Below are 17913 nucleotides of genomic sequence, written 5' to 3' on the forward strand. Positions count from 1 at the left end.
GCGGGATCCCGTCGCCATGACAGTCGGGGCAGGGCTCAATGAGTTGATTGATGGGCATGATGTGCAGGAGCCGGTTTTGACCCTGGCATGGACAAAGTTAAAAATCGCACACCACCAGGTTGCAGACCAACAGGTCACAACCACCAGATGAAGGAGCTGTGCTCCGAAAGCTAGAGCTTCCAAATAAACCTGCTGGACTGTAACCTGCTGTTGTGTGTTTTTTTTAAACTATGATTGATGGGGTTAATGGGCGAGGAGTGCGTAAGGCCAGACCAGGCTGACAGAATGTGGGGATGGGGCGGGCGGGGATTGATGTCGGTCTTGCGTTTGATTGACGGGGGGGCTTTTCAGGTCCGGGCGGGGTGACAACCAAGGTGTGCGCGAGCGGGGGGGGGGGGGGGCGCGTGAATGATTGACAGGAATGTGGACGTGGGGTCTCGTGCGGGGTGAGGACGATTGAGCGCAGTGTGGATAGGGAGAGCGAAAGGCTACGCGTTTCTTTGGCGAATGGGCGGGACCGAGCGGGTGATTGACGGCAGTGTGGGCGGGACTAGCCCAGGTGCGGGTGATTGACCGTAGTATGGGCGGGCCCGGCGCGTGATTGATTGCCTTGTGGGCGGGGTCGACTGGCGGGCGGGTTAACGGCTCTGGTAGTCATGGCCGCCATGTTGAAAGCGGAGAGCGAGGATCCGTTACGGAAGGAATGAGGGGGAATTAAGGCGGCAAGAGGAGAAGGTGTGCCGGAGTGTGTTATTGGATGATTGGTATCCCAGGCGGAGCAAGCTCCTCCTTACTGTGTGGGACAGAGAGGGCAAGTGGTGCATAATCTCGAAGAAGAAGGGACTTCCACTCTGAATTCCCTGTTATGGAGGATGAGGAGAGGCGCAAGAAGCTGGAGGCTGCAAGAGCCAAGGTAAAGGGCTGGGTATAACCGGTGACCTGTTAGTCGATGAGGAGGGCAGAGGAAGGGTGTGAGTGCCTGATTGTCTGTCTGATACTTTGTGGCCGTTAGGGTTAAAGTGAAATCGGAGAGTTCAGCAGAAGGATGCACAAAGTTTGAAAATGCGGCAGGTGCCCCACTGTCCAAGACACCTTTCCCATGGCTGTAACTCAGGATGTACTGTTTTGCATTGGTCGTAGGAATCTCCGCCGCTCTGTAGGCTGCTTGTGACTTCTGCATTCGTTCACAAAAGCGAAACTGATAATCAATCTGCACTTCTTCCTATCGCTAGTTCTTCAGGATGGAGATGACCATGCCATCATCCAGGCGTGAAATTCAGATTGCTCTCTGCTTGACTTAAAGCCAGCGTGGGTCTGGAAAGTTCAGCTGCATTTAAGACACGTACTGCAGACGGTTTTGTGCAAAGCTGCTGGATGGGTTTCCTCAGCATTTTCTCTTCCACTGAGAAGGGCTTGCTTTTGAAGTAGGCATCATGATGTTTTCCTTGGTTGTATCAGGTGCTGGTATCCTGGTGAACATCCACAAGTGCATTGTAGTGGGGTTCAATATCAAACTCCTCTGATGTGAGAGCTTTGTTTTGTGAACAGTGTAGGCAGATCATAGCAAACAAGGACATACAGGTCATCGGGTGCTTAGTCAGAATGGCACATGCAAGTTACACTTTATTGGAGTTGTGCAAAACAAGATCAGGAGTCTATTCAGCAGTCTGATAACGGAAGGAAAGGACCTGTTCTTTAACTTGTTGTTGTATGTGTTCAAGCTTGTCTTCTGCCTGACGGTAGTGGTTGGAAGTGAGCAATACTAGGATGGGAGGGGTCTTTGGTAGTCTTAATGTGGCAACAAGAAGTGTAAATGGAGTCCATGGATGGGAGGTTGGCTTTCGTGATGGCCTGAGCTGTGCATACAACATTCTGTAGTTTTTTTCCAGTTGCTCTACCAGGCTAGTATGCACCTGGATGGTATGTTTTCTGTGGTGCATCTGTAAAAGTTGGTGAGGGTCGTTAAGTCTTTTGAGGATGAAGAGTCGTTTTTATGCTTTTCTGACCATCGCATCTAAAAAGGAAAACCAGGACATGTCGGATATCATCACTCCCAGGACCTTGATGCTCTTGACCCGCTCATCCTCAGCACCATTGATGTAGATGGGAGAGTGTGGCCATTTCCTTTCTTTCTGAAGTCCATAATCAGTCCTTTTGTTTTGCTGACTGTTGAGAGAGAGTTTGTCAATATTGCACAACAACACCAAGCTCTCTCTCTCTCTCTCTCTCTCTCCTTTCTGTATTCTGTCTCATCATTGTTTAATATTTGTTCTACCACACTGGTATTGTCAGCAGACTTGTAGATGACATTTATTCGGAATTTGGCTGTGCAGTTGTGGATGGGAGTACAAGAAAAGACTGAGAACGCATCCTCAGGGGACGTCAGTGTTGGAGGCTATCGTGGAGGAGGTGCCATTGTCTATCTTCAGTGATTGTGGTCTGAGAGTCAGGAAGCTGAGGGTCCAGTTGCACAGATTACTCTGGAGGGAGTTACGGCATTGATGGCCAAACTGTAGTCAGTGAGTAGGAGTCTGATATAGGTACTCTGTTATCCAGATGTTCCAGGGATTAGTGTAGGGCTCGGGAAATGGCACTGGAAGAGCATTCCTGATGAAGGGCTAATGCCTGAAACATCAATTCTCCTGCTCCTTGGATGCTGCCTGACCTGCTGTGCTTTTCTAGTGATACACTTTTTACTCTGATCTCCAACATCTGCAGTCCTCACCTTTGTCCAAGGGAAATGGTATCCCCTGAGGCCTTGTTACGTCAGTAAACAAATTACAGGGGATCAGGGCAGGCTGGGAGGATAGAGTTGGTGGGCCATAACCAGCCTTTCGAAGCACTCCATCATTATGCAGGTCAGAGCCTCTGGGTGTTAGTCATTCAGCCACATTGCATGTGCTTTCTTTGGTACTGGAATGATGCTGGTAGTCTTGAGGTGAGGACTTCGACTTGTAGGAAGGAGAGGTTGAAGATGTCAATGAATACCTCCACCAGCTGGTCCACACAAGATCTAAGTGCATGGCCAAGGACTCCATCCATCCAATGCTTTCCTTGGGTTGACTCTCAGGAAGACTGACCTGACATCTGCAGCAGTGACGGGGGGGACTAGCTGTGTTGAGAGCTGTCAGGGCAGGTGACGCTGCACCACTAGCATTCTGCTCAAACTGAATATTGTAAGTGTTGAACGCATCAGTGAGTGTTTGTTTTCCCCCCCATTATCATGCTCTGCTTTGTTTTGTATCCCGTTATGTTGTGTAGGCCTCTAATTTGGTCCGATGCTGCCTCTTGGCATCTCTGCTCTGCAGAGGTCATAATTGGATTGTATAGGTTTGGGTCGACTAACTTGATTGCTGCACACCTGGCCTTCAGTTGGAAGTGAATTTCCCAGTTTGTTCGAGGTTTCTGGTTGGGAACACACAGATTGACTTCCTTGGCACGAGGTCCTCCATGCATGTGCTACTGAAATACCAGAGGTGAGAGGTTTGTCGTATGAAGAGAGATTGAATAGTTTAGACATATACTGCCTGGAATTTAGAAGGATGAGGGTGATGGCATACTCATCTAGGTTGTCTGCTGGGTTCTTCAATATGGTCCAATTCACCAATTTCAAGGAATGTTGGAGCTGCTCTTCTGCTGCTACAGGCCAGCATTGTGTGTGAAGGTTCCTCCAGTTTCAGCTCCAGCTTATCAGCTGGAAGGAGGAACACGTGGTGAAAGATGCATATGTTCCAACCAGTTGAAAACAATGAATGCTTCAGTAAATAAAGGGAATATTAATGCAGTAGAGTAAATTAACTACTCCAAAAATCAGTCTCTGCTGTAGCTTCAGAGCAAACCAGTTCAGAGCAAAAGCTGACCAGAGCCAGGCTGACTGGATGGCCTCACTTTGAATGTTTGGTGTTATTATCAGAATTCAGTAAAAACTAACACCAAATACTTAGTTACTTATTTTGGATAGAAATCAGAGTTAATGTTCGGGTTGAGTGACTAAGAACTGAGGATTTCTTTCCAAAGGTGCTGCTAGACTTGAGCTTTTTCGGCAATTTCTGTATTTGTTTCTGATTTACACCATCTGCAGTTCTTAAGGTTTTTTTTACAAATATTTTTATTTTCCTTATTTTTTTTGTGGAGAATAAAAGTTATGCAAGTGCAGCAGATAATAAATATAGCTAATGGAATAGAACATAAAGAAACTAAGTATTGTTGCAACTATACAAGGTATTAGTGAGACTGCACCTGGGGTAACGTTCACAGTTTTAGTCCCCTTATTTGAGGAAAGATGTAGTGACATCGGAGACAGTTCAGCAGAGTTTTAATTGATTGATCCCAGAGATGTGAGGGGTTTGTCGTATGAAGAGAGATTAAACAGTTTAGACATATACTGTGTGGAATTTAGAAGAATAAGAGGAGATCAAATTGATGTATTCAAGATGATAAAAGATAGACGTGAAGTGAGTACCTTCCTCTAATGGGGCATTTTAGGATGAGCGATCATAGGATAAGGGGTAGCAAATTTAAAACGGAGTTGAGGAGAAACTACTTCTCTCAAAGGGTTGTGTGACCGGATTTCACTGCGCCAAAGTGCGGTGGATGCTGGGGCGGTGTGTAAAGTTAAGGAGAAGCTAGACAAATTGTTTTTGGTATTGGTTGAAGGGATACGGAGAGAAGGTAGCAAGATGGAGGTGAGGAACATATCAGCCATGATTGAATGGTGGAGCAGAGTTGATAGGCTAAATGGCATAATTCTGTTCCTACATCTTATGGACTTATCTCTGGTTATCTGTCCAGCTACTTAGAGCAACTGCGTTCTGGATTACTATAGGAAAACAATATTGTTGAGTCCCAGAAAGCCCGTTCTCAAGTTAAGTGGGTATGTTTTTGGTGGAAGAGTTTTGAATTTTGGCAGAAAATGTTGATATTAGTGGAAAAGCAATAGCTGATTGTAAGATTGACCCAACATGCTCAAAAGTTGTAGAGACTGAAAAATCTAACACGTCATTTGGAAGATGATGGTTGTGTGGTTTTAATCATATAGTGGCTGAGGTGTGATTAAAAGGTGAATTCTAGTCTGTGGATCAAATGAGTTCAGAACAATAGTAGGCTTAGACATCTATTAGAGCTAGATGAAACTTCCTAAATTGTGGTTTTCATTGCGTGGCAGCCACGGCTAAGCAGGCATTATTGTGGCAATAGGAAATATGGTGAATGGAATGCATTGCCCAATTGATCAGGCTTGTTTTGTCTCTGGAAACCTTGGTCTTCACCTAGAATAATCTCAGATTATGGATCTTGGTGTCTGTGTGATAACTGATTGCAATGTTAGGAACACCATCATGGAAAGCACTGGAGCAAAACATACTGAAGAGAATTGGTCCTTAGCACGCAGCCCTATTTGACTGCACTTAGTGGCTGAGCACCACTCAATATATGGGCGGCACGGTGGCACAGTGGTTAGCACTGCTGCCTCACAGCACCAGAGACCTGGGTTCAATTCCCGACTCAGGCGACTGACTGTGTGGAGTTTGCACGTTCTCCCCGTGTCTGCGTGGGTTTCCTCCGGGTGCTCCGGTTTCCTCCCACAGTCACAAAGATGTGCTGGTCAGGTGAATTGGCCATGCTAAATTGCCCGTAGTGTTAGGTAAGGGGTAAATGTAAGGGTATGGGTGGGTTGCGCTTCGGCGGGTCGGTGTGGACTTGTTGGGCCGAAGGGCCTGTTTCCACACTGTAAGTCTAATCTAATCTAATCTAATATGGATTGAAGGGCAAATTTGCTTCAAAACGCAGACGGATTCCAGTACAATATGCGGAGTGGGACATCTATAAGTAAGAAAGGAAAGTAAATATGTCGCTGGCGTAGCTTTTTGGTGGGGCGATGATGCCACAGGTTGGGAGTGTTGTGTGTGTGTCCCCTTTACCAATAACAAACATTGCAAGGGCTATGACATTGATCCTCAAAGCTGGTAACACAACATATCTGTCCTCTGAAGTATATGCACTTCTTGTAAGTGATTAACAAGATGGTTTCTATGTAGGTTAGAACAGCCCCTGAAACTGAGAAAATAAGGCTGAGTAAAATTTAGAACACTTTGTTTGGAAGTTAACACACTGCAATCCATGATGGCTGTGAACAAATTGCTAGGTTAAATTCAGGCAGTATTGGAGTTGGGAAGCCATATTACAGCTGTATAGGACATTGGTTAGGCCACTTTTGGAATATTATGTGCAATTCTAGTCTCCCAGCTAGAGAAAGAATGCTGTGAAACTTGAAAAGGTTCAGAAAAGATTTACAAGGATGTTGCCAGGGTTGGAGAGTTTGAGCTATAAGGAGAGGCAGATTAGGCTGACGATGTTTTCCCTGGAGTGTCAGAGGTTGAGGGGTGACCTTCTAGAGGTTTATAAAATCATGAGGGCCATGGCCAGGGTAAATAGACAAGATCTTTCCCCGGGGTAGGGGAAGCCTAGAATTATAAGGCATAGGTTTTAGAAAAGTGGGGAAAGATTTAAAAGGGTCCAAAGAGGCAACTTTTTCACGCAGAGGGTGGTGCTGAAATGAGCTGCCAGAATAAGTAGTGGAGGCAGGTACAAATACAACATTTGGATGGGTATATGAATAGGAAGTATTTAGAGGGATAAGGGCCAAGTGCTGGCAAATGTGACTAGATTAATTTAGGATATCTGGTCGGCATGGGCAAGTTCGACCAAAGGGTCGATTTCTGTGGCGTACTCTCTAGCACCAAGAACCTCCTGATCTGATTAACTTTGCATGCTGGCAGTATTAGAGATCTGTCTGTTGGCACTTCTACCTGTTAGTGTCTGGGCAGGTGAAACTTTTACCTTAGTTGAGAGAAAGAAGCTGCATTATAGGGGAATGGGCAAGATTGCATGCAGGGCTGAGGGGAGGGAAGAGTGCCAGCTCAGTGGCAGAGGGAGCATCTCCAAGATCGCTGTGGAAAGAATGAGAGAAGAGAGTTCAATCTGACAACAAAGGGACATGCAGCTACTTAAGAGTCAGGACCGGCTGTACAGGACTTTGGTGAGGTTACTTTGAGAATACTACATTCAGTTCTGGCCTCTCTGCTTTAGGAAAGATGTTATGAAATGTGAAAGGATTCAAAAAAGATTTACAAGGAAGTTTCTGGAAGGTTTGAGCGATTGGGAGAGGCTGAGTAGGCTGGGCTTTTTTTTTTCCCAGAGGCAGAAGGGTGACCTTATAGAGGTTTATAAAATCATGAGGAACACTGATAGGGTGAATAGCTAAACTCTGTCTCCCAGAGTAAGGGAGTCCAAAACTAGGTTTAAGGTGAGATAAGAAAGATTTAAAAGGGATGTGAGGGGTAATTTTTTTGACACGGGGGGGGGACATGTCTGGAATGAGCTGCCAGAGGAGGTTGTGGAGGCAGGTACAATTACAGCATTTAAAGGACAATGGATGTGTACATTTAGTAAGAACAATTTTGAGGGATATCGGCTAAATGCTGGCAGATAGGACTAGATCAGTTTGGGATATCTGGTCGGCATGGGCAAGTTGGACTGAAGGGTATGTTTCTGTGTTGTATAACTCTATGACAGCTCAACATTCCAGGGTATAGAAGTACTAATGTAAGAGAGGTGTGGATATTGCATTATTGGTAAAAGGAGACCCATCACTGCAGTAATGAGAGATGATGCTTTGGAAATCTTTTCAAATTGTAGATATAAAAGATGGGTGACCACTTTTTGTTGGGATTATGCTACAGGCTTCCCATCAATGAGAAAATATAGAGGAGCAAATTAAAATGCAAATCGGAGAAGTGAGAGAGGAATGGGATTATAGTAGTTGTTGCTTTCAACTTTGCTAGCATTGACTAGAGTCGTCTTAATGTGAAAGGAATAGATGGGGTAGAATTTTTAAAGTGCATCCAGGAGAGCTTTCTGTGCCAGTAATTTGATAATCCGAATGAATGAAGCCAAGCAAGTAGTTGAAGTGTTAGTGGGTGAGCATTTTTGGGAATATTGACCATGATATTGTAAGTTTCAAGGTCGTTATGGAAGGGTAGCAAGATAGTGCAGAATTATCCAAATTGAGGTAAGGCCAATTTCAATATTAGACTGGATCTGGCAAACATAGCTAGGAGTAACTACTTGTAGGTTACTACATTTGGAAAATGGGAGTCTTTTAAAAGTTATACTGAGAGCTTCAGGGCCAACATGTTTCTCTAGTGGTGAAGAACAAGGGCAGCAAGTCCAGGAAACCCTGGTTATCAAGGGATAGAGACGTTGATAGAGAAGAAGAAGGAAGCATATGTCAGGTACAGCAGGAAGCCATTCAAAAGCATAGCATAGATGAGTTGTTTTAAAAAGAAAACTAAGAGTGCAAAGAGGGGCCGTGAAATATCTTTGGCATATGAGATCAAGGAAAACCTCTTAGCCTTTTCTAAGTATAGTAAGAGGATTACCAGGGAAAGAATGGGACCTATTAGAAACCAAGGGTGCAGTCACTGCATGGAGTCAGGACATATGAGATCTGAAATGAATGTTTCTTATTTGTATTCAGAAAGAAGGAAGCCATTTCATTTGAGATGGTGAGGTTCTAGAGCATGTCATGATTGTGGAGGAGTTAAGAGATATTTTAGCAGGAAAAAGGTGCATAAATCTCAATGCCTGATGAGAGGTATCCTAGGTTGCTATAGGAGGTAAGGGAGGAGACTGCTGGGGCACTGGTGGTTTTATTTTGGACTTGGCTGGCTACAGCTGAACTGCCAAATGATTTGAAATATAGCTATTGTGGTTTCTTGAATAAAGAAACTTAAAAAATCACACCACCAGGTTATAGTCCAACAGGTTTATTTGGAAGCAGTAGCTTTTGAGGTACTGTCTCTTTATCAAGTGGTTGTGGAGCAGGACCAGAAGAGAGACAATTTATAGCAAAAAGGTTACAGTATCAGAGTTGTAATGATCTATTTTGCTGTAAATTCTGTCTTCTGGTCCTGCTCCGCAACCATCTGATGAAGAGGTAGCACTTCAAAAGCTAATGTTTCCAAATAAACCTGTTGCACTATAACCTGGTGTTGAGATTTTTAACTTTGTCCACCCAGTCCAATACTGGTACCTCCCAATTGTTATTCAAGCAAGGCAGCAATGGATAGTACAGGTAATTGCAGACCAATTAGCCTAATATCAGTGGTGGGAAAATTATTGGAAAACCATTGAGGAGCAGAATTAATCAGTATTTGGAAAGGATCACTCAGGGATAATGTGGAAGGAGATCCTGTCTGATTTTTTTGGAAAGGTGACTGGTAGTGCAGTTGATGTGGACTTCAGTAAAGCCCTTGACAAGGCCCCTCACGGACGCAGTTCTAAAAGATAAGACCTAAGGGATCCAAAGCAAGGTGGCAAATTGAATCCAAAATTGGCTTACGAGTAGGAGGAATAAGGTGATGGTGGAGGATTGATTTTATGATTGGAAACTTGTGACCAATGGTATACTACAGTGATCAGTCCTAGGAACCTGGTGTTTGCTATATACAATACATTAATGGCTTGAAGGTGAATGTAGAGGGTACAACTGGTAAGTTTGCTGATGACATGAAAATTAGTGTTGATACTGAAAAAGATGCTGTCACGCTACAGTCTTGATATTTATCAGCTGGTAAATTGGGCAGAACAGTGCAGATGGAATTTCATCCTGATAATTGTGATATGCAATTTGGGAGGTCTAACAAGGGAATGAATGGTAGGTCCCCTGAGTACTGAGGAACATCATGTGTACTGATGTACAGGAATACAGTGAAAAGTATGCAATGTAACCAAATGGCACACTAGGTCAAAACTTGCGTATAAGTAGTAACATACAGAAACCGTGTCAAAAATAAAGCATTACAGTTGTTCCTTGTGTAAGTAGAAAAACAAAAAAAGGACAAGTTGCAGAGCTAGCTGAGAAGTGCAGATGGAGTTCAACCTGGAAGAGTGTGAAGTGATTCATTTTGGAAGGTCGAATTTGAATGCAGATTACAGGGTTACAGGCAGGATTCTTGGCCTTGGGGTCCATGGCCACAGATCCCTCAAAGTTGCCACCCAAGTTGGTAAGGTTGTTAAGAAGGCATACAGTGGGTTGGCTTTCATCAGGGGGACTGAGTTTAAGAAGTGAGGTTATGTTGCACTTCTATGGAGCCCTGGTTAGACCACACTTGGAATATTGTGTTCAGTTCTGGTTGGCTTAGTATAGGAAGGACATGGAAGCTTTCGAGAGAGGCAGAGCAGATTTACCAGAAGACTTGCTGGACTGAAGGGTATGTCTATGAAGAAAGGTCGAGGGAGTTTGGGCATTTCTCATTGAAACGAAGAAGGATGAGAGGTGACTTGATAGAGGTATACAAGATAGAGTGGATAGCCAAATAAATTTTCACAGGACGGAAATGGCTTATGTGAGGGGGCATTGTTTTAACAAGATTGAAGGAAGGTTTAAGGGAGATGTCAGAGGTTATATCTTTACACACAGTGATGGGTGCGAAGAATGCACTACCAGCAGTGGTGGTAGAGTCAGATACATTAAGGGACATTTAAGCGATTTGTTGGATAGGCACATGGCTGATAGTAAAATGAAGGGTATGTAAGTGAGTTTGACCTTAGAGTAGGATAAAAAGTCAGCACAATCTAGGGCCACAGGGCCTGTATTGTGCAATACTGTTCTATGTTAACATTATAATTATTCTTAATATTAAGTGGGGGGTGGAGGCGAAAGGGATTCAGATTAAAGTTCAGCAGTCTTTCTTAAGTGTACTCACTGAGAGAGCTCGGTCTCCTCTGGTTTAGCCCACTCCCTGGGAAACCTTGGGTTGCGTGCTCGCAGTGCTGTGGATGTCAGGGATCAACTCTTTGGGCTTGCTATAATTATGTTGGGCTGAGGCCCACAGCTGCTCCATACAGTGGACCTCGAGCCAATGCCTTTTGGGACCAGTGGCTGTTGTCACACTCCCTGTGATAACATTGCCACTATTGCCTTTCTCTCTGAAACTAAGTGTGAAGTCATTCACTTTGGTAGGAGTAACAAGAAGATGGATTACTGGGCTAATGGTAGGCTACTTGGTAGTGTGGATGAGCAGAGGGATCTTGGTGTCCATGTACACAGATCTCTGAAAGTTGCCACCCAGGTAAATAGTGCTGTGAAGAAAGCATATGGCGTACTGGGCTTTATTGGTAGAGAAATTGAGTTCCGGAGTCCTGAGGTCATGTTGCAGTTGTATAAGACTCTGGTGCGGCCTCATCTGGAGTATTGTGTGCAGTTTTGGTCGCCATACTATAGGAAGGATGTGGAGGCACTAGAACGGGTGCAGAGGATGTTGCCTGGCATGGTAGGAAGCTCGTATGAGGAAAGGCTGAGGCACTTGGGGCTGTTCTCATTGGAGAAAAGAAGGTTTAGGGGAGATTTGATAGAGGTGTACAAGATGATTAGGGGTTTAGATAGGGTTGACATTGAGAACCTTTTTCTGTTAATGGAGTCAGCGGTTACTAGGGGACACAGCTTTAAATTAAGGGGTGGTTGGTATAGGACAGATGTTAGGGGTAGATTCTTTACTCAGCAGGTTGTGAGTTCATGGAATGCCCTGCCAGTAGCAGTGGTGAACTCTCCCTCTTTATGGTCATTTAAGCGGGCATTGGATAAGCATATGGAGGTTATTGGGCTAGTGTAGGTTAGGTAGGCTTCGGTCAGCGCAACATCGAGGGCCGAAGGGCCTGTACTGCGCTGTATTTTTCTATGTTCTATAACTCCAGAACATAAGTTTGAAAAAAAGACAAGAATGCAGCAAATTTAAAAAAAAAGAGAATGCGGCCAGCCTGGAGAGGGTAGGTATACTGTGCTGTTGCTGCCATCTTGAATATCTGGGTCTCAAGGAAAAAATAATTTAATGAGGATCTGAGGGAAAATTCTTTCATACAGAGGTGGTAGAAATTTAGAACACACTAGCTGAGAGGTGGAGGCAGGTACTCTTGCAACATTTAAGAAATATCTGAATGAACACTTTAATTGCCAGGGTGTAGTGAACTGTGAACCAAGTGCAAGTAAATGGGATTAATGTCATTTGTGTTTGTTGGTCAGCATAGACAAGCTGGGTTGAAGGACCTGTTTCTGTGTTGTATGTCTCTATGATCTGTTGGTTGTGGAATTGTTTATCTCTGTATCACTTACTCTTTAAGTTTTGGTTTGTAAGTAGCCCTATTTGGTAGTTTCATCAGGCTGACCCCTCATTTGTCAGTTTACCTGGTGCTGCCCTTAGCATGCCCTCCTGCACTCTTCATTTGAACCAGTGTTGATCCCTTGGCTTGATGGTGATGGTAGAGTCCAGGATATGTCAGGCTGGGCAGTTGTGTTGAAGTAGAATTCTGCTGCTGCTGATAGCCTACAGCATCTCATGTTTTCCTAATCATTGCTTCATCATTGACAGATGTGAGGTGGTGTTTAAAATACTGTTGAGTAAAAAATGAGGTCTGCAGATGCTGGAGATCACAGCTGCAAATGTGTTGCTGGTCAAAGCACAGCAGGCCAGGCAGCATCTCAGGAACAGAGAATTCGACGTTTCGAGCATAAGCCCTTCATCAGCCCTTCATCTATTCCTGATGAAGGGCTTATGCTCGAAACGTCAAATTCTCTATTCCTGAGATGCTGCCTGGCCTGCTGTGCTTTGACCAGCAACACATTTGCAGCTTTAAAATACTGTTCCCATCTTTCTGTAATTTGAGATTTCTCTGTGGGTAGTGTTGACCTTTTTGGCGTTGAGGATTGGTGACAAACCAATTGACTGTGGTCTCTAGATAGATTTCAGAGCATCATCTCTCCCAGTCTTTGCAGACTGTATATGACTGAAGTTAGCCAAGTGTCTATCCTCTCTCAGAACTGGGATTTAACAGCCCAGTGGCTGTTCAGGAATCCATTGTGCTTGGTTAGTGATATCTGGTAAACCGTGGAGTGACCATGAATCTACCCCAGTCGTTGCTGGATTACAGTGAGTCCTTACTTTCGTGTTGTCATATTTAATGCCTGTAATCTCGTTGATGTTGAGAGATTTGTTTTAATAAATTGTTTCCTAAAGACTAATTTTGGTGCATTTGGGAGTGGTCTGCCTTGCTCGCTTGTCTGCCTCTCCCTGCAGTCTGACAACTCCCCTCATCACCTATCTGATGTTAGGTGTGAGTCCAGATGGCGCAGAAGCATGCCAAGCTGTAGTCATCAAATCCATTTTGTTAGTGTTTTAATTTTTTTAAAATGAGAGTTCAGGAGAGGGGAGTGGGAGAATTTTTTTTATGAAATGGGTTATAAATGTCCCACCTTGTAACATTTGCTCCATTAGAATGTGTACTTTCATAATATCAAAATTTCCTATCAGTTCTCCAATCTCTGTCTACAGTGGGACCACATTTGTCTTTGTTATTTCTTTTCCTTTCTACTACCCATAGAAGCTTTTAGAATCTGTTGCATTTTTCACTAGTTTACTCTTATGTTGTCAGTTTCTTTGTTCTCCTTTGCTGAACTCTAAAATGATCCCTGTCTGTTGGCTTGCCACATTTTGGAAACTTTATAAATTTATTCTTTTGAACTGGTAATGAATTTTTCATATTTGTTAGAGTTGGATCACTTTCCTTTTGCACTTAATTGTTGCAAATCATGTAAAGTCAAGGTGAAATTACCATAGTCCAACTGGGTCATAGGGCTACTGCCTCATTTAGAGGTGTGATTGCACTGGAGGGGATCCAAAGGGGATTCAGAAGAATATTGTCTGGTCTGGAGAATTTCAGCTCTGAAAAGAGGCTAGATATTCTTGGATTGTTTCATTTGGATTCTGGATTAGTGTTGCTGGAAGAGCACAGCAGTTCAGGCAGCATCCAAAGTGCTGCGAAATTGACGTTTCGGGCAAAAGCTCTTCATCGGGCAGTGAGCCTGAAGCGTGGAGAGATAAGCTAGAGGAAGGTGGGGGTGGGGAGAAAGTAGCATAGAGTGCAATGGGTGAGTGGGGGAGGGGATGAAGGTGACAGGTCAGGGAGGACAGTGTGCAGTGGATAGGTGGAAAAGAAGATAGGCAGAAGAAGTCCGGACAAGTCATGGGGATAGCTGGAAGTTTGGAACTAGGGTGAGGTGGGGGAAGGGGAAATGAGGAAATTGTTGAAGTCCACATTGATGCCCTGGGTTTGAAGTGTTCCGAGGTGGAAGATGAGGCGTTCTTCCTCCAGGTGTCTGGTGGTGAGGGAGCGGCGGTGAAGGAGGCCCAGGACCTCCATGTCCTCAGCAGAGTGGGAGGGGGAGTTGAAATTTTGGGCCACGGGGCGGTGTAGTTGATTGGAGCGGGTGTCCCGGAGATGTTCCCTAAAGCGCTCTGCTAGGAGGCGCCCAGTCTCCCCAATGTAAAGGAGACCGCATCGGGAGCAACGGATACAATAAATGATATTAGTGGATGTGCAGGTAAAACTTTGGATGTGGAAGGCTCCTTTAGGACCTTTGGTAGTGGTGAGGGAGGAGGTGTGGGCACAGGTTTTACAGTTCCTGCAGTGGCAGGGGAAAGTGCCAGGATGGGAGGGTGGGTTGTAGGGAGCGCGAGGACCTGAGCAGGTAGTCACGGAGAGAACGATCTTTGCGGAAGGCAGAAAGGGGTGGGGAGGGAAATATATCCCTGCTGGTGGGGTCTGTTTGGAGGAGGCGGAAATTTCGGCGGATGATTTGGTTTATTCGAAGGTAGGTAGGATGGAAGGTGAGCAGAGCAGAGAAGGTTGTGGGAATGGGGAGGGAGGACTTGATTGAGGCGTATAACATGGAGGAGTCAAGTGTGGTGCTGGAAAAGCACAGCAGGTCAGGCAGCATTCAAGGAGCAGAAGAGTCGATGTTTCAAGCATAAGCCCTTCATCAGGAAGGCTTGTGGGCCGGGGTGCTGAGAGAGAAATGGGGTGGGGCTGAGGGGAAGATAGCTGAGAATGCAATAGGTAGATGAAGGTGGGGGAAAAGATCAACGAGGAGGCTGGAGTGGATAGATTGCAAAGACGACGGGTGGGTCAAGATGGCGATGCCGAGTTAGAGGCTCAGAACTGGGATATGTTGGAGGGAAGGAAAATGAGGAAACTGGTGAAATCCAAATTAATCCCATGTGGTTGCAGGGTCCCAGGGCAGAAGATGAGATGTTATTCCTCCAGGTGTTGGGTGGTTAGGGTTTGGCGATGGTGGAGTCCCAGGACCTGCTTGTCCTTGGCGGAGTTGAAGTGTTTAGCCAAGGAGCGGTGGAGTTAGTTGGTGTGGGTATCCCAGAGGTGTTCTCTGAAATGATCCACAAGTTGGCTCCCTGTCTCCCCGACGTAGAGGAGACCACATTGGGTGCAACGGATACAGTAACTTTGTGGAGGTACAGGTAAATTTCTGTCTGATGTGAAAGGATCCTTTGGAGCCTTGGACAGAGGTGAAGGGGGAGATGTGACCGCAGATTTTGCACTTCCTGCGGCGGCAGGGGAAGGTGCCGAGAATGGGGTGAGAACTGGTGAGAAGGGTGTGCATCTAACAAGGGAGTCCTGAGGAGATGGTCTCTCTGAAATGTTGATATGGCTGGGGAGAGAGATATATCCCTAGTGTTGGGTTCTGTTTGGAGTTGGGCGGAGGATTATCAATGTATCTGGAGGTTGGTGGGGTGGAAGGTGAAAACTGGGGGATTCTGTCCTTGTTGTGTTGGGAGGGGTGGGGTTCAGGAGCAGAGGTGTGGGAAGTGGAGAAAATGCGCAGAAGGGCATTGTCAACCTCGTGGGTTGGAGGGGGGGGTGGCGTAATTATGGTCTTTGAAGAAGGATTCTTCATTTGGGAATTTCTATGGTGGAATTGGTCGTCCTGGAACAGATGCGGTGGTGGAGGAGAAGGGAATAAGATTTGGCCTTTTTACAGGAGGAAGGGGGTGTAGTCCAGGTAGCTGTGTGAGTCCATGAGTTTGTAGTAGATATCTGTAGTTATTCAGTCACCGAGGTGGAGGGGTCCAAGAACAGGGTGGAGGGGTCCAAGAACAGGATGGAGGTGTCAGAGATGATCCAGGTGAACTTGAGGTCAGGTGAAAAGTATTAGTAGAGTTGATGAACTGTTCAACTTTGTGGGAGCACGAGGTAGTGTCGATACAGTCATCGATGTACTGGAGGAATAGGTTGGGGATGGTGCTGGTGTAGCTGTGGAAGATGGACTCTTCCATGTACCTGACAAAGAGGTGGGCATAGCTGTGACCCATGCAGGTGCCCATGGCTACTCCTTTGGTTTGGAGGAAGTGGGAGGATTGGAAGGAGAAGTTGTTTAGGATGAGGACCAGTTCAGCTGGGCGGATGAGGGTGTCAGTGGAAGGGTGCTAGTTGGGATGGTGTGAGATGAAGCAACGGAGGGCTTGGAGGTTCTCCGTTGTGGCGGATAGATGTGTACAGAGACTGGATGTCCATTGGGAAGATAAGGTGTATAGGGCTGGGATAAATGCAAGTCTTGGAAGAGGTGAAGGATGTGGATGGTGTCCCGAATGTAGGTTCCCCCCACCTTATCCACATCCCAAGCCTCCAACTCGCCGCCACCCTCTCGACCTGTCCACATCTTTCCCATCCATCTGCTTCACCGTCCTCTTTGACCTATCACCTTCTTCTCCCACCTTCATCTACCTCTTGCATTCTCAGCTACCTTTCCCCAGCCCCACCACCATCCCATTTATCTCTCAGCACCCTGGCCCACAACCCCATTCCTGATGAAGGGCTTATACCCGAAATGTCGATTCTCCCACTCCTCAGTTGCTGCCTGACCTGTGCTTTTCCAGCACCACACTCTCTCGACTCTAATCTCCAGCATCTGCAGTCCTCACTTTCTCCTATAAGATTAAGGACCATGGTCAAGATGAATAGAAAGCAACTGTTCGCCTTAGTTGAAGGGTCAGTAACAAAGGGACATGATATTAAAGTGAAGGGCAGGAAGTTGAGAGGGGATTTGAGGAAAGTCTTTCACCCAGCTGGTGGTAAGGATCTGCACTGTCTGGACTCAAAACTTCATAACCTTTTGTAAAGTACCTGAATGAACAGTTGAAAGCATAACATTCAAGGCTACAGGCCCAGTGTAGGTGTTACTGTATTTTTGCCCTACAGGCTTGATGGGTTAAAGGGCTTTTCTGTACACTGATTCTGAGAGATGACTGGTGGTGATTTAACCTGAGGGTCACCACTCATGCGATGGGAGAGTTTGTGAAGGAGAGTCCTTCATGGCAACCTCAGCTGGTGCAGGAATTGAATTCGTGTTTGCAGTCACTCTGCACTGCAAACCAACCGTTCAGCCATTTATGCTAACCAGTTCTAAATTTTGACTTGATTTCCTGTGTACCATTACAAGTCTTTATATGATCTCCCAATTTAGCGAAGTTAGTTTTCCCTCATGCATTTGTAATTTCCTTTTAGATTTATGACCCTAGTTTTGCATTGAACCCTACAATTTTTAAACTTAATATGAAATTGTCTTCCCGAAAGACTCCTTTCAACTGAACTCTTAATTAGCCCTCTCATTGAGAATTGTGCAATCTAAAATTGCTTGTTCTCTGGTTGGTTCTTCAAAATACTGTCCTGAAAACCATTCCGTCTACATTCCAGGAATTCATCCTCCACTGTATTAAAGGCAATTAGGTGTATCTAAACTATATGTAGGTTAAAGACTCCATAAATATTGTATTACTCTTGTTACGCATATCTCAAGTTTCCTGATTTTATATTGTGCCCCCATATTGTCACTATTGATATTCAAAGAAAGGTATGTGTTGAACCGATCCCAGTGCTTAAAATTTAGAGAAATTTCAATGGGATCAAGGGAAGTCAGCAAGATGTGATTTGGTGATGAAACTCATTATATTTACCTGCCAAAAACATAAAAGACTGGAAAATCTTCAAGAAGGGGGAATGAAGAGA

At 45.1% G+C, this 17913-nt stretch overlaps 1 protein-coding gene across 4 annotated transcripts in view; it reads left to right on the top strand.

The window, feature by feature from the left end:
* The first annotated feature begins 663 nt into the window (after positions 1–663).
* pcnt (pericentrin) overlaps positions 664–17913 on the top strand; it is a 297297-nt gene continuing 280047 nt past the window's right edge. For all 4 annotated transcript variants that reach the window (XM_060827697.1, XM_060827700.1, XM_060827698.1 and 1 more), the window contains exon 1: positions 664–913. In XM_060827697.1, the coding sequence (XP_060683680.1) occupies positions 866–913 (48 nt within the window). In that variant the 5' untranslated portion in view covers positions 664–865. The remainder of the gene's footprint in view (positions 914–17913) is intronic.

This window comes from Hemiscyllium ocellatum, chromosome 7, assembly GCF_020745735.1.
Source record: "Hemiscyllium ocellatum isolate sHemOce1 chromosome 7, sHemOce1.pat.X.cur, whole genome shotgun sequence".
NCBI classification, from domain to species: Eukaryota; Metazoa; Chordata; class Chondrichthyes; order Orectolobiformes; family Hemiscylliidae; genus Hemiscyllium; species Hemiscyllium ocellatum.